This window comes from Syngnathus typhle, linkage group LG11 (genome assembly GCF_033458585.1).
Source record: "Syngnathus typhle isolate RoL2023-S1 ecotype Sweden linkage group LG11, RoL_Styp_1.0, whole genome shotgun sequence".
NCBI lineage: Eukaryota > Metazoa > Chordata > Actinopteri > Syngnathiformes > Syngnathidae > Syngnathus > Syngnathus typhle.
This window is the reverse complement of record NC_083748.1, coordinates 6,172,757-6,189,712: the sequence shown is the minus strand read 5'-3', so window position 1 is coordinate 6,189,712 and position 16,956 is coordinate 6,172,757. Positions and strand designations below refer to the sequence as shown.

Here is a 16,956-nt window from a genome sequence, read left to right as displayed (position 1 = left end):
TGATGGGACAGATAACAAGTGAAGAACAACGCATAGCAATTTCGGAGTGGATTGAAAATGGAAAAAATAGATTTGCATTGAGGTACATAGCATGATTGTCACGTTCGCCTCAGAGGTTCTGGGTTTGAATCTCAGCTGTTCCTCCCATAATCCACGAAACATACATCCAAGTTCAGAAGGTGTTTTTTTTGTCTGTTGTCCATGAATGCAAGAGTGAATGGTTGTTTGTCGATATGTGCCCTGCGATGGATTGGCGACCAGTCCACTCAAGCCCTGGACTGGTCGCTAGCCAATCCCAGCGCACATGTACGCAAACACCCACACAGATATAATTTTGAGTTTTTGATGAACCTAACATGTTTTTGTATTGTGGGAGGAAGTAGCAAATTGATGTTCTCATGATATATTTGTCATGTTTTTGTGATTCCACTATTGCATGTGAGAAACTGACATACTCATTTCTACCAACAAAAACAGATCATATCGCGTACCTACAAGACGAAGCCTGCGTCACTCCATCACGTCCTCAAGTAGGAGTGATGACCTTGACAACCCCCCCTCCCCATACAGACACTTCCTCCCGCTAAGTATTGAATCGTCTCCATCCAAGCACAAATGAATGGCAGGTAATTGTTAGTCATTTGTGGGGACAATGCACGTAAATTGTGTGCGTCACAGCGCGGCTTTGTCCCACCGCGCGTGATGCTGCATCCCGCCCCTGTCCCCTCCCCCTCCCCTCTCCTCAGTCATCCACCCGCCCCACTCAAAGGCGCACACAGTGGATGTGCTACCCATGCTCCTCTCTTTTGGCAGTTTCTACAAATACGTGGATATTTCCAACCTTGGCAAACGACTAACGGTAAGCTTGTTTTACTCAATGGCAGCCATCAGCACAAAAGCTTAAAAATCATTTTCTGATGGATTCAGTTAAAGTTGTGTTTCAGATTTGAAAAATATCTAGATATTTGTTTTGTAAAGGGGGAAAAGGGCTTGGTGTTTCGTGCATTTATTAATGAAGCAAGCAGATGCTTGACAAGGTGGTGCAGCAGTTTATCATGAGTTTTATTTATTGAAATTCAATTAAAAAGGATTCTTTCAATTATTTGGTTCAAGTTCGAGGGTGGGTGCTTTCAGCAGACTTACTATGTAGTTCGTGTTCATATGTGTGGTGTCCTCTCCGACATGTTCTTAATTGGTCTGTGCCTGTGACCTTGCTCGAGATAGAATGTAAGCTAGACTGATAAGTGAATTATTGATGAGAGACTATTGATTTTTATGACAAGGGAAGTGTCACTGTCCCGTATCATTGTCTTTTTTAAAAATGCTTGAAACTCTTCCCAAATCACCAAATATCACTTAAAAACTGATGACTGTCACACTCTTTCCAAATTGTGCTAAAAAAAAAAGTCCAAATGTGTTACAGAAGAATGTTCAAGGTCAAACAGTCCGGGATGTTGTTTGAGATCTGTTTTGTTCATATTTAAAAAGTATTTGACACAAAATAGTAATGATAATAGAGACTATGTATTCCCACAAGATAATTTTAACATAATAATAAAAGAAACATACTCACCGTTTAATGACATGTAGAGGACGTGTAACATTTGAGGAAGTGCAGCTGATGCTTAATAATGGTGAGTCAACTTCATCGTGGTGCCACACATGAGTAAAAAGAAAACAATAGCTGTAATGTACAGTGAAACGATATAAAATTCCAATCTGTCTTTAAGATACAGTCTTAAAATACAGTCATAGCATAGCCTTGCCTTAATCGTTCAGCTTTATGCTAACAAACAATTCTAAACACTATAGATGGGCTAATGAATTGTGTAAGCAATTATAACCTAACAAACGGTGGAGCAACACATGACGACAGACAATACAAAAATACTCAGATATATATTCTTTATCCTTTGCATCCATTTCAACCTGGTGATCCTGAAAGGGGGATCCTTCCATCTGTGGTCCCTTCTCAAGGTTTCTCATTTTCCCCTGGTAGGGGTTTTTAAGTTTTTCCTTGCCCTTTTGGGAGCTTAAGATCAGGGGATGCTTTGAGAATAATTGTCAGTTTCTGTCTATGTGAAGCCCTTTGAGACTGCTTGTGATTTAGGGCTATACAAATAAACTTGACTTGACTTGACTTGACTTTGCAGCAACAAAAAAAAAACTTTTGCTGCATCTTACCGAGCCAGTAGTGAAACTCTTGTTAGTGTGTGTCTGTATTATATCGCACCCAATCCATAAAAGGTGGATCAAAATATGATAACATCTGTTGGGTGTTCAGAGGACAGGATGACCGATAGGGTAATTAACATTTTGATAGCACACTAAAAAGGGCGACAGAAGTCATTTTCCTGCCACGGTAAACAAATTTACTTCGTCAGACCATCAACTGGGGGTCATCATGTGGATGATTGGATGGCAAAGTTGATGTTTTCATCCGGGATGTCGCGGCCTGTACATGTCTCGTGTGCCGTCACGCGGGATTGAATGACAAATCAGGATGAAGGCTTTCCGGTTAATGCATGTCGGATTACGCAGACCTGTGAATGGCTGTGGATTATTACATCATAGGCTCATGTTGACATGCAGACGAGTGAGTCATGCATGCAGATGTTGGGATGAAATAAATAAGCATTAAAAACTGAGCTGTATAGAAGCACGAAGGGACTTGCGAGATGAATTTTAACTTGGATCTGATGATCTTGCTTTCCGGTATCCAGAGATGGACCATTAGGACTTTGGGGGCGGGGCTTGTGAAGTACGAGGCAACATAAGCAAGGCACATGAAGGCTGTCCATCCAAAATGTCGTGTTCCTGTGCTCCATTAGTTTGGGATGTGGCAGAATCTCCCTGTTAGATGGGTGGGTGAGCGAGCGGAGAGGGATGTCTACTTGGCTTGAGGGGATTAGGGGATTTATAGCGGGTGGGAGGGAAGCTTCCCTAAAGTTAAGCTCGCAGAAAAGGGAAATTAAATTTTCAATTTGCACAAGTGGAAATTTTGATAAGTGCTATGAAATGCAGACTGAGTTCCTGTTTCTTCATAATGACATGTTTGAGTTACTCACAAAGCACAGAGGTTACTACTTAAAGCGTTATTTATGGATCACAAGCAGGAGAAGGAAGCTTTGAAGTACTTTTGAACACGTGTCAATTTTTTTCATATCGTCGTGTTATTAAAGTTTCGATTTTTTTGTGGTTGTTAGTTGACGTATTCTGTCTTTTCAATTGCAGGACTGAGGCCTAACCAAAGCACAAGAGCTTCTATCAATTTTTAGCATCACCCTAAAAGCTTTTCAAGCCCTCACTTCTTCCAATTCCCACCAGTCTCCTCCCCGACTCCCCCTCCCGACCCTCGGCCTCCCCGATGCCTAAAAACAGCAAGGTGACGCAGCGCGAACAAAGCCAAGAGCATGTCACAGAGTCGGTGGCTGACCTGCTCGCGCACGAGGAGCCGGTGGATTACAAGAACAGCTCGCTGAACGTCGGCGCCGCAGCCGGAAAGAAAGCGCCGCAGATAGAGTTGCCGGAAAATGATGGCCGCCCAGCTTGGAACAGCAAGCTGCAGTACATCCTGGCGCAGGTGGGCTTCTCCGTGGGCCTGGGGAACGTGTGGCGCTTCCCCTACCTGTGCCAAAAGAATGGAGGAGGTGAGTCGGATCGTGGATTGACTAAGTAAGCTTAGTAATGATCAAAAACTAACAAAGTAACTAGAAATAAAAATAAACATTTTTCATGGATTCAATTAAAAAAAAAAAAAAAAAAAAACAATTATAGCAGAAAATGCACTTTTTCTCATCATGGTTAAATATATACGGTTTCATGGTTAATTTCAAATGCATCAAATCTTTCATTCATATCGACCCCTCCCTTTCTTTTCTTTTCACTTCCAACACTATTTAGACTCCTCTCTATTTCACCTTTCATCTTCTTATGCTTCCTTTTTTTTTCTCTCACCTCCTCATCCTTCCTCACTTCTCCATCCTTTCATCTCCTCTTCATCCATCCACCTCATGTGAATATACGGTTGCTATTTTGGATGCAGTGCATAAGTGGTTACATTCCAGATGATGAGTCAGTTTTTGCCCGTCCTGATTTTAGGTCAGAGGATTAAGCTTGCAAAGGGACACATTTAGACTACAGATTGAAAGACTAATTGAGGCGGGGGATTTTGGTAAATATATCTCGTTTTAGAAAGATGCTGTTTTTTTGCCTGTCATGTCGTGCGGGTAAACTACCATCCGTAAATCGGCTTTATTAAAATGCGTGTCTTATTCCATCCGTGTAAATCAAAAAGATTATGTTTTTCAGGGGCTTATCTCGTCCCGTACTTCATTCTCCTGCTTGTCATCGGCATCCCACTCTTCTTCCTGGAGCTCGCAGTGGGTCAGAAGATCCGACGCGGGAGTATCGGGGTGTGGAACTATGTGTGCCCACGTCTGGGCGGGATCGGGATGTCTAGTTTGATGGTACTACAACCACGCCCATCCATTATTTTCCTCAAACGGTTTGCGGGAAACTGGAGCCTCTGTAAAATCGATGTAAAACGCTATTGAGATGCTACGATTAGCATTGATAGTTGTGTTTTTTGGAAGCAATGGATATTTAAACACAAACGGTGGAGCAACACATATAGTCCTTTACAAAAAAACTGCACCACTGTACTGTAGTCAAAAAAGGCTTCATAATTGCGGCTGCATAACTATGCACGCAGGATGAAGTTACTCCCTCACCGCAACAACCCCCCTCCGCCTCCTGAGTACATGGGAGGTATTGACGTGCTTGGCAATGAAAGGGAGCTTTCCTGTCGAGTCACACGGCTAGCGCAGATGAAGCTAAAAATATCTCTGAGAGTATCTAAGTTGAAAAGAGAACACTTTAATAATTCATGCTTCCCTTCAACACGACACAACTGGCAGCAACATGAGGCTCATTGTGCCTGCATCGCTGCAGATCAATGCAGCGCGGGTTCTATTTTCATCGGCCGTCCAATGCAAATACACTGGTATATTGTGATTTTCGTCCAAATGCAAGGTCCTTGAAGATATTCCCGGTGGAAGGACAATTTGGTGTTATGCAGACAGAATTCTTAGCCTTATGGACATGGATGTCATCATAATGTGTGTTCCTACCCACAACGGCGCAAATCACCTTTTTTGTAATTCTGCCATTGGCAAAAACACTAACACTGAGTCTAACGAGTCTTCAGATTTACACCACACTGGATTTTTCCCAGACACAATAGAAAAATTCATACCTTTTCTTTCTGTCCATCTAGGTGTGTGGCTTTGTGGGGCTCTACTATAACGTGATTATAGGCTGGAGCATCTTCTACTTCTTCCAGTCCTTCCAGTATCCTCTGCCATGGAGTGACTGTCCTATCAGGAAGAATGGAACACTTGCGAGTGAGTTACTCTCCAATTTCTTGAAAACATGAAAACCTCACGCAGAAGGTGCTTGGATTTGACCCACAACACCATACCATCATAAGAATGTAATATTTTGAAGATCTATTGAATTTTAAACAAAAATGTTGCTTTCACAATTCAGTCGTGGAGCCGGAGTGTGAGAAGAGTTCGGCCACCACTTACTTCTGGTACCGCCAGACCCTGAACACGACCAGCACTATCGCAGAGAGCGGTGGCCTCAATGTGAAAATGACTTTATCTCTGCTGGCCGCCTGGATCATCGTCTGCCTCGCCGTCATTAAAGGGATTGCCTCTTCTGGGAAGGTCGGATAGAGGAGACGGGAGGGACAATGTTATGTTACGACTGCAACGCACTGCATCGTGTGTTTTATGTGTCATCACAGGTGATGTACTTCAGCTCTCTTTTCCCCTACGTGGTGCTCTTCTGCTTCCTGGTTAGAGGGTTGATGCTGAAGGGATCTGTGGATGGCATCGCGCACATGTTCACTCCAAAGGTGAGCCCACGGGAACTGTATCAAATGTTGCGTAGGACAAAAACATTTACTACAAATGCCTTTTCACATTCAAAATTGCCAAATGCTAAATGATATTGTCATGTCTCCCAGTTGGAGAAGATGCTGGAGCCCCAGGTGTGGAGAGAGGCAGCCACCCAAGTGTTCTTCGCTTTAGGTCTGGGCTTCGGAGGAGTGATCGCGTTCTCCAGCTACAATAAAATAGACAACAACTGCCACTTTGACGCCGTGCTCGTCTCCGTCATCAACTTTCTCACGTCCATACTGGCCACGCTGGTGGTGTTTGCCGTACTGGGCTTCAAGGCCAACATCATGAACGAGAAATGCGTCGTAGAGTACGTTCGGGAACTTTCTCCTTTCTCCTCCAGAAAGTCAAAATGTGTAGTCACTCACACAATATCATATATTTCCATGTTTGTCTTTATAGCAACGCTGAGAAGATTGTCGGATACCTCGACTCAAATGTTCTGAGTCACGATCTGATCCCGCCGCACGTCAATTTCTCTCACCTCACCACCTCTGATTACGCCGAGATGTATCAGGTCATCAAGACGGTGAAAGAGGACAGCTTCTCCCAGCTGGGTCTGGATCCTTGCCTCCTGGAGGACGAGCTCAACAAAGTGAGCCAGAACTGGTCCTGATGTGCGTCCACAGCAGGTTCTGTCTTTGACTCAACCTCTTGACCTTCTTCTATGCAGGCTGTTCAAGGCACCGGTTTGGCTTTCATCGCTTTCACGGAGGCCATGACTCATTTCCCCGCTTCGCCGTTCTGGTCCGTCATGTTCTTCTTCATGCTCATCAACCTCGGACTGGGAAGCATGATCGGCACCATGACCGGAATCACCACGCCTGTCCTCGACACCTACAAGGTCCAAAAGGAGCTTTTTACAGGTGAACAACACAGTGGTAGCTTGAGATACAAGTGATCCAACTTTGAGTTCTTTCCAACCTTTTTTTTTTGTCTCACCTCTCCAGTGTGCTGCTGCATTGTGGCCTTCCTGTGCGGCCTGCTTTTTGTTCAGCGCTCAGGGAATTACTTTGTCACCATGTTTGACGACTATTCCGCCGGCCTGCCTCTCACTGTGGTGGTCATCCTGGAAAATGTGTCGGTGGCTTGGATTTATGGCACTAAAAGGTACAACAACTGCAGATGAGTGTAGGTAGGTGAGTGGGGGATTGTTTACAGAGGCAGGATCCCGCATATACCGTTTAATGTTTCTGCTCCTCTGTTGCTGGCAGATTCATGCAGGATTTGGAAGACATGTTGGGATTCCGGCCTAACATCATCTACTTCTACTTATGGAAGTACGTCTCCCCGATCTGCCTCATTGTGCTCATCTCGGCCTCTGTCGTAGAAATGGCGATCAGCCCGCCTGGATACAACGCGTGGGTGCAAGAATTGGTCAGCCATGTTTTTTTTTTCTACACATTGTTTGACATAAAATCACGGAATACTTTTAAATTGTAATGCTTCTACCAAACCTGGTAATGACTCATCGCTGTGTCCATCCATGTGTGTGCGTAGGCCCAGGAGCGCTTCCAGAGTTACCCCACATGGGCATTGGTCATGTGCTTTGCTCTCATAGTGGTAGCCATGCTTCCCCTCCCCATCGTCTTCATCGCCCGTCACTTCAACCTGATGTCAGACGGCTCCAACAAGCTTTCCGTGTCCTACCGGAAGAGCATGATGAAGGATATCTCCAACCTGGACGAGCAAAACGAGTCCAGGTTCATACTCGGCACCAAACCTGGCCAAGTGCCAGGCTCACTGGCGGCTGGTAAAGCCTACCTGGCTCCCGGTGGAAACAAACCCCTGGACCCCAACTCCTTATCTCCTAAAAGCTGCTATGGAACGGGTTACCAAAATGCCGCTATCAGCCCGACCACACCGACAACTCCTACCACACCTGAGTCAGACTTTTGACTGAATCATCACTAGTCCAGTTTACCGTCAGGGGGGCAAGAGTCCCTACCACTGCCCACCGTAAAAACACATTTATATAGCTGCAAATCACTGAATCCATGCACCTAACATCATAATTTCCTTTGCCTTAGCACAAGGAACCTCAGACATCAATGAAGCACCACTCACTAGTACCGAGGCAAACAGCCCCTAGACAAAGGCTGGCTTTGTGTTGCAACACAGTCGAGGTTATCACTGCAGCGACGTCAGTGTGTGCGTATGTCGTAGCACCTCTGAACAGATGAAAATTAATGTATATATTTGCAAAGCTCTTGTGGATCATAAACTACTGTACTGTACTCATATTTATTGTACTTCCTCAAATAGTGGCCAAGCACATATTTTAGATTTGAGAACTTTCAAGGCACATCAGCAAACAAAAACAAGTCTATACATAATTAATGATGAGCTTGTATTGATCTACAAATTCATCAAGTGTGATATTTGGTCCTGTTAAAACAAAAATTGTACAAAGCTATAAAAGATAATCGCCATCTAGCGGAAGAGCATATCATTGCAGATGACAAATTCTGCATTCAAATGGAGTGTCTATTAAAGTAGAGGCCGCTATATGATGAACTACAGTATTTTGTATCACATTCCTGTGTCCAGTCTATTGTTCAATGTGGATTTGGGGACTTACTGTAATATAATGTGTTGTATAATCCATTACACATCATCATAGTCAGAACTCATTAATTCTATTTTATACACACCAAAGAATTACAAGCACACAGCAAAACACTTGAAATGTGAATGTTCAAATATACAGTGCTCAAAAAGCACAGAAAGTTTTCCCGCACACTAAAATGCACGAATGACACTCTCAAAGCACTGATTTTGTCTTTTAATCCAACTATGAGGCACAATTACTGAGCACTGTATATTCAGTACGTGCACAATTAATGCTCTGCGCAGACACACTACAGCAGTCACCGTAGATGACATTCTATACGTTTTCAAAAACTTGATCAATGTACACAAATTACTACACTTCAAGCGACAACTTAAATCTGGTGTATACGTAATGCATTCGTCGCCAACTAGCACAAACATGTCAAGCTGGAATGGTTATTAAATTTCTGTACACACTGCATTGTTGATGATTGTAAAAAGAAAAAAGCTAATTAAATCTTCTGTTAGATATCTTTATTTTCTTAACTCATAGTTAAAGCTGGTCTATTATTAAAAGGATTATATTTATATTCCTGTATATTTGCGGCAAAAGGAGATTTATCTGATAGACGATGTATATTTTCACTTTAATTGTACATTTAAAGACTATTTTGTAGTTTGCGTTGTTGTTGGCTGGTGAAAGTGTCACAGTCAAGCCCAACTATACTTTTTCCATCGAGTCAAGATCCAACGAAGGCAATGATTGTATTTACTTGCTCCATCCATTGTTTCTCTTCCATTGTTGTGGTTATAGTGAAGATAGTCTCATGAGGCACATTTGTGTGGCTTTAAAAAAATATATATATTTTTTGCTTCTCATTGCAAGTCTGGGGGAAAAACATGGCAATGTGTTTGCAATAATGTAAATACTGACATGTAACCGTTTTGTTGAAAATATTAATTTGATTACGGGACCCATCAGATCACCATTTATTGCTAAGTCTTGCATAATAGAATAATGAATGTTAGGAATACACAAGGACCTAGAAACCTGTTAGTGTTTTATGTTGTCCTCATATGTGCACAAGCAATAAAAAAAAAAAACTGCAGAATAAATGTGGCTTAGGGGGGAAATATATATGTCTAAATCACAGCTAAATTGCGATCTTTAACCTACATATGCTCCAGTGTGTGTGTTTTTGTGCACTTTATAGAATATCCCCTGTGTGTCCAGGGACTTGCTGAGCACACGTCCCCTAAGTTACATTCTCCTCAGTGATGATGATTGTGTTATGAACATTACTGTACAAAGAAAGTGTGGTTTCACTACAAATATTAATAAATATTATAAGAATATTGCTTAAGGATCATTTAATGTCATGTCGCTTTATTTTTGTATGAAGTAAAGCACAGTAAAAACTTTTTACTACTCAAACATAATTTCTGCTCTATTTCCTAATAAGTGGGGGCAATCTCTACCTGGTCAGGGGGTGGCTGTACTTCTTGCTTCCTTCCACTTGTGGGTCACAGCAAAACCTTTTTTGAGGTGTTTGGATGGGACCAGGTCTTCATCGGCTATGAAGATGTTGAGAGTAGGCTCATATTTATCTGTTAAAAGAAATAAGAGTGTCTCTCTAGGTAAACAGGAGAGTCTCTGAGCAGCTTTAAATTTTGATGCCAGAACGAGAACATGTCTATGCAAGAGGATATTTTCAATACATTGTAATAAACTAATTTATTTGTACTACTGCAATCCAAGACTGCCCCCTGGTGGCTATGAGAAGCATAAAGAATGACATCAACAAGAAAGATGTTGGTAGAGCCAGAGAGGCCTGTACGTGTTTGTGTTCTTGTGCACAGAGAGAAAGATGCTCACTTACTTTTCCTTGATTGCAACAACTGAGTCATGCCATGTCGCTTCCTGATTTACATGGCTGTTGCTTAGAAAAGAACAAAATAGCATGATATAAAACAACAATGACAATAATATGGAAGTCTGTTTTAAGTATAATAAAACTGTGATGTTCCATTTTTCCACATTTGTCACAAAACAGACCACGAGTAGAGATAGGAGAAAAGTCATTGACCTGGAGATTTTTAATATTTGTTATTTCTTTGAGTGAAGCAACCAACCTAAAAATACTATATTTTCAAAAAGCATAGAATATTCTACTTACTGTAAATAGAAATTTAAGTGAAAATGTGCGAGACATATTTCTGCAAAACAAAGCATATTTCAACCAAGGCTGTACTCGTTATGTCCTTTGGATCTGTGATTGCCTCCATCTCCGCGGGACCAAGACGATATACGAGAATTGTAACAAACATAAAATTAAAAAGATTGGTAAACATACTTCTTCTACCTCTAGAGGCAATAACTGAAATATATTTTATTTCCATAAATCAACATGCTAAAAAAAATCCCTTTATCAGTCTGATAAAATGAAAGTTATGCTAGACATGGAATGGTACAATTATTAAAATGTAAAACATCTAAAAACAGCCCGCATTCCCCGGCCTGAGTTGTACAGTTAAAACTTGTATTTATTTCCCACAAATGTATTTAAAATGCGTAGCAAAGTAGTGAAATATGGTCACGGAGGAAAGTGGCTGCAAAGGTAACGGATCACAAACAAACCTGCTTTTGTACACTTGCATCAGAGCGGAGGCATCTCACAGAACCTTAATACAAAATCAATAGTATCTACTATTAAAGCCATTACATTAGCCATCATACAAACTCCTCGAGGCATTTGATTAAATAATTTGTTGGCGACTATGAAGACTGACGGACAAAAACTTTTCCATCATCACTCAAGCTGAAAATTCATTTATCAAGGTTGTTCAACGAGTGCTCGGTGCCGGGTTACCTGAACCCCACACTCGAGAGAGAGAGAGAGAGAGAGTCTGATCCTCGATCAAAGATGGAGGACGGTGGCCGTTTCTCACTGCAGCAGCTCCTCCCATGAAATGGGTTTGGAGAAGACTTCTCGTTCCAGCCAGAGGTCGTAGTTCATTTGGAAGTCTTCAGGCAGGTCCACCCGCTGCCCCAGGACGCTTTGCAGGCAGTTGTCCACGGGAAGGAAGTCCGGGTTGCTTTGATTCTTGTCGTACCGGCGACTGTTGAAGCGTTCGATGTTGGCACGCAGGGCACACTCCTCAGCTTGAAAGTCCCAGGGACGAGCATCCAGATCTAACCACAAAAAATAAATAGGACAGGATGTAATAAAAAATAAATAAAATTGGAAAAGTGAACCGTGGCTGTATATAGTTTGTGACATTGTGAAGAGTACCACAGAAACTAGTGGTACTGACAAATTGTACAGTATAGCTCAGATCTTTGGAGAACCATTTTAAAAGTTAAACGCATATGGTATGAAACGTAACCAAACTGTATCTCATTGTGGAGAAATGAATTCAGAGACTTGGCGTCATCTCACCGTTTCCATAGGCCCAGTCGTCGTTAAGCCTATGTCGGACCTTCTGGTAGATGGCCGACATAGTCTTCATGTTGCTCTTCCGCCACTGGCGCCCAAGATATTTGGTCTGCACTTTGAGCAGCTTGAGGACGTAGAGCTGCATCATGGCTTGCTTCACCTTTAGCGCCCTCTTCAGGATGGGTGCAGACTTGAACACTACCAGCATCTGGGTGACAGATTCGTGAGCGTGTCTGATTATCTCGGATAGAATCATTCAATTTACTGACTTTAGAACGGCTATCAGGAGGCAAATATTTATGATCATGTTCATCTTTGAAGTCTCACTGTCACTGTTGGAGTCGGCTAGTCTACACTCACTGTATATTCACTTTGGATTAGATAATAATAGTCTATTTTGATGTTATGTTTGGTCAAAATGTGAGTTTGCCAGTATGCCACATCCAGTCTGAGATACTAATAAGGAAGTGAGCGTGAGGAAGGATCATGTGACTTGAAGACTCGTGAGTGTCTCATCACCATTGTTCTTGAGTGCTTCCACTTGGTCAGTTTATTGAGAATCCTCAGCAGGTTAATGCAAGAAAACAGGTTTCGCCAGCAAAACTGGTTGTTGTCTCCCGCTTCCTACAAAAACATGTCATCAGTATTCAACGCTGATGGAAAAACAGCATTTTGCTCAACCTAACAATGCCCTACAGAGGAATGACATGGAAACACTTGCCAAACTCTCCGCTGTTAATTCTGGGAGCTTGTGCACTACGCAGAACGGAAAGTCCAGCACTGAGATGCTGCAAAACATGAAACACAGGATGATATTCCATAATAGTTTAAAGTGCGCTATGTTGTAAAATATAAAGTACCCGTTCTTAGCCGTGATGTAAGACATGATGTTCTGATTGAAGAACTTTAAAATGAGGGGGATGCAGTTGGCAAAAACCAGGTGTTGAGACATGTACTCAAACTGAGAAAAACACAAAATATTTTTAAATGACTTCAAATTGCATGGATACCTCACCATATTCAGATTTGGCACATGCAAAACTGAAGTGAGCTGTACCTGGTAGATGTGGTTAAGTTTGAAGTGTTTGAGGAGCAGCAGTAGGATGGCTGAGATGGCCTTCACGATGATCTCTTTGTGTCGATTGACGTCGACGCCGAGTTTCATGCTCTGCAACACGGTGGTCCTGCAATAGGACCAATTGGTTTCCCATCAATGTGTGAGAAAACAAGTTTCGAAAACGGTTTTATTATTGTGGCTATTGTTCGCTGTGATTTTAAATGTTATAGTACTTTGGAATTTTTGCCCATATTTGCCTCAATCCAATCAAAATTCTCAAAAGCGATACTACAATTATGCATCACTCACGGCATCTCCTCTGGCAGTACGTCTGCCAGAATGTTGATGGAATCCGTTTTGGCTTTGGAGGTCGGAGCTGCTGCGAGGAGAATCTTTAACAGAGCGATCTGAATGCCGACAAGATAGGAATTCAAGTCAATTATGCATTAGTAACTGCCTTCAGGTGCTAAATTATAAACAAATAGCTGTTTTTAAGAAGGATAAGTCCAAATAAAAACATTATCAATTACAGCACAAATGGTGACAAAATGTCCGCTGTGAGTGCACGAACCATGTACTGAGGTAATGTGGGTAGGATTCCCCGATAGAGCAGCTCAGTGGCACACATCTCAACTTCCTCTTCTCCCTATAAACCAGGAAGCACATACACAAAAAAACATGATGCGTGTTCATCAGATATTTTTTTCTTTCTCCTAAATTCACTCACCCCTGACAGAGGGGTTTTCTGATACTCTTCCTCCTTTGCGATCTGAATCTCGGCTATGGAGACGTATTTATGCTGAAAGGAAGATAATGTCGGAAAAATTACAGACAAAGAATTCAATAGTAGGGGAGGATTTTTGAAGAACCATATGAAGTGCGGCAATACCTGCTTTAGTGTCTTGATGCTTTCGTGAATAGGTCTGGGTAAGCCGACAACCGTGTCGGTGTCACTGGGAGACGCACAAAAAATGATGGTTGCCTTACTGCGATTTTATGAGTATACAGCAAAATTCTTATTGTGCTTACCATCCAAGTGTGTAACCTATAAATTTACTTCTGCTTGACTCCAGGAAATTTTCAATGTCCTTTTCCCTAATAAAAACAATGAATGTGGTATCAGCGAAATCTGTGAAACGAATCCTATGGAAAATGTGAACCCAAGTACCTGACTTTGGGAGCCCACGGCAATCCTTTGGGGAAGGAGACCCTCTCTGATGGAGGATGAGGAATAGGGGGCGGCATGACCTCATCCCTTTCCAGTGGGAAAGTCTCGGCCTCTAATGAGTTGTCATTGTCGTCGTTGTCGTCCTCGTCCTCGCGGGGGTCGTCCGCCTTGTAAGGGTCCTTTTCGTTGAACGCATCTAGGTTGTCCTGTTTTATCAATGCCTGGATGAAGAGAAAACAGGTGAGGTGAATAAGAGTGGACGGATGAGTCCGCAGGATAATACAATTGGCATCAAATCCTCTTTTATGATTGACACACTACAGAATGAAAAGTGGTTTGACAAGAATATCATGCCAACTGTTGAGGGTTTTTTTCTTCACACGGTTAGTTTTTGCTGACATTTACACTAAGGCCAGCAACAACAGGTACCTTGTGTTCACGCCGCGCCCGCTTTTGTTGCTGCTCTATGAGGTCAGAGGCAGAGGCAGGAGGTGAAGCGGCCCTCATACTGCGTACAACCCGGATGCTATCTTCTGGCAGAGGGGGAAGGCCCAGATTCTCACGCTTATGGACCTTTATGGTTTGAAGCTGCTCGAACCCTCCAAGTGTGAACTGAAGAATGAAGGAGGGGTTATCACTTGTAACTCTCCAGGCGACGTATACGATTTGAAATATGTGACGTCAAATACAGATGTCCTCCTCACTCACCACTATGCTTTTCCACAAAAGCAGTAACACCTTCTTCATAGGGAAGTGAGGTGCGTGGCCACTGCAGAACTTAGTAACCATCCCAAAGAGCATAACAGCAATTGGCTCGTTGTTGTATAGAGGAGAACCTGAAATGGAACGGATTGGCAACAATATGATTGATGATACCGTTCTTCTGTTGGATTCCGTTAGATTTGGCAGGTGTTCCTAATGCTACGGCTGGAATGTACATTATAAAGCACATCAAGGTGTCACATTGCTTCTTATTATACCCACCTAGTTCGGCTCTAAAGGTTTCCCTGATAACTCGCCATTCGGCCAGGTCAGCTGGGTCGTCCTGCTGGATGGTTTCTACCATCAGGTACATGATGTTGATCAGCACCCGCAAATCTGTGCTGTCAGCAAGAGAAATGGCTGGTTTTCTCACAGCGCTGCTACAGGCGGCGCTGTTGCTGAGCAAAAGAGGAAAAAAGTGATATTCAAGAGTAGCGCAACTTTTTTTTTTTTTTTTTTACTCGAGTGAAATGACCTTAAACCGCTCACAATAGCCGAGGCATATGCTTAGCAGCAAGCAAATTGGTTCTCATGGGCTGATTTTATAAAAATGTCATTAGTGTGGACATTATTACTTTTTTCTCTATTGATTGTGAAAGCAGCTGACATGACTGAAATTAAAAGAAAAAGTGAATGACCTACTCAATTTCCATGTTGAGCAGTTCCACCAGAGCGGAAAAAGTTCCAACTTCCAGCAACAGGAATGTGTTGTATCTCATCCAATGCTGCACTTCAACCTCGGAACTGCACTCGCCAAAGGTTCCTACATTGTAGGATTAAATATTAACGCAATAACAATGTTTGATTGTTTTCATTTTGGAACGATATACTGCCAATAAAGACTGACCTTGCACCATGTACAGAATTGCTCTTGCAACCTTCAGCCTTTTCTCACGAGCAGTCACCTCCAGTCCATCAAGCATCCGCATGGCATGGGCCCTGTGCTGGGGTGCATCAAGCTCTGTCCACTTCTTATCACACACTGAGTCACATTGGAAAAAATAGAACATAAATAGCATCACTCTTTATCATTGATTTAATGAGCTGGATGATACAGAATTTTATCAAGCAGATACTTGACCACATACCATGTGTTTGGAATTCCTCCTCAAAACATGTTCTATTGAGGGAGAACTCTGGCCCTTCAGTGTAACTGTACAACTCTAGAACCCATAGAATAAAGTGTAAAACACTAAGATACACAAAAGTAGACTTTCTTTTTTTTTTTTTACCTGACAGCTCTGCAGCCCACTTGTCGGTATCAGCATATTCAAACTCGAGGTCTGGGGACTCAGACAAGCCCTAGGTACAAAAAGAAACATTTTGTCCATTCAGACAATGAAAAATAATGGACAATAAGATATACTGCATACAAATAACACTTTCATTAATCATCATCAATATAGTTATTAATCGCCAAATGATAACAAATCAGAAACCACCCTGTGACAGCTGAATCTCTCCATTGCTACATCCAATCTGCCCAGCTAACTGTAGCTCGTTAGCACAGGCTAAACTAAAATACCGTCGAGTATGACATTCATTTTAAATGGCAGAGAACTTAAATCAGCAGTGACAGTAGACAAGAAATGGACACTTTATTTTAGTGGAGTTTAAATGGTTCAAATGTCAAGCTATCCTAACTGACTGGCTAGTAGCTAACGATGCTAAGAATTGGCTACGTCCGTTCGTAGTCTTTTGTGAAAACAACTACAGACGTAATAATATAAAATGACTCGCTTTTGAATATGCTTACCTCTGAATCCTTTCTCTGGTTACGAGTGAATTCTCCCCTACTCTTGTTTGGCAGCATAGCTCTCTGTTTATTGTTTACAACTAGCCCAGCGCCGTTTCCTCCGACCTCCATTTTTTTTTTTTCAAGTGAGAACGTAGAACGGTAAAACTCCTCCCACAGCCAGCTACGTCACAGTCACACAACGCCCCTATGTCTAAATATAGTAATCCCTCGTTTTTCGCTGGGGTTACGTTCCAAGAAGAACCCGTGATAGGTGA

General features: G+C 42.3%; 2 protein-coding genes across 3 annotated transcripts; one reads left to right on the top strand and one right to left on the bottom strand.

Moving 5' to 3' along the window:
• The first annotated feature begins 760 nt into the window (after positions 1-760).
• On the top strand, positions 761-9,878 carry LOC133162874 (sodium-dependent neutral amino acid transporter SLC6A17-like). The gene is made up of 12 exons (XM_061292358.1): positions 761-859; positions 3,235-3,650; positions 4,312-4,469; positions 5,279-5,405; positions 5,551-5,732; positions 5,813-5,923; positions 6,035-6,276; positions 6,369-6,561; positions 6,640-6,832; positions 6,917-7,076; positions 7,181-7,343; positions 7,467-9,878. The coding sequence occupies exons 2-12, from the start codon at positions 3,368-3,370 to the stop codon at positions 7,863-7,865; spliced, it is 2,211 nt and encodes a 736-aa protein (XP_061148342.1). The 5' UTR covers positions 761-859; positions 3,235-3,367; the 3' UTR covers positions 7,866-9,878.
• A 709-nt stretch (positions 9,879-10,587) lies between these two features.
• strip1 (striatin interacting protein 1) lies at positions 10,588-16,841 on the bottom strand. Of its 2 annotated transcripts, none has more exons than XM_061292171.1 (20): positions 16,700-16,841; positions 16,176-16,245; positions 16,032-16,106; positions 15,791-15,925; positions 15,586-15,706; positions 15,166-15,341; positions 14,890-15,017; positions 14,611-14,793; positions 14,182-14,402; positions 14,043-14,108; positions 13,903-13,966; positions 13,741-13,812; positions 13,585-13,659; positions 13,323-13,420; positions 13,014-13,140; positions 12,817-12,917; positions 12,674-12,744; positions 12,476-12,576; positions 11,960-12,164; positions 10,588-11,712 (listed from the first exon to the last, which is right to left on the bottom strand). In XM_061292171.1, the coding sequence occupies exons 1-20, from the start codon at positions 16,808-16,810 to the stop codon at positions 11,465-11,467; spliced, it is 2,448 nt and encodes an 815-aa protein (XP_061148155.1). In that variant the 5' UTR covers positions 16,811-16,841; the 3' UTR covers positions 10,588-11,464. The 2 variants fall into 2 exon arrangements, with proteins under 2 accessions (XP_061148155.1, XP_061148156.1); XM_061292172.1 differs by having other exon boundaries at positions 15,166-15,335.
• Positions 16,842-16,956: the final 115 nt, after the last annotated feature.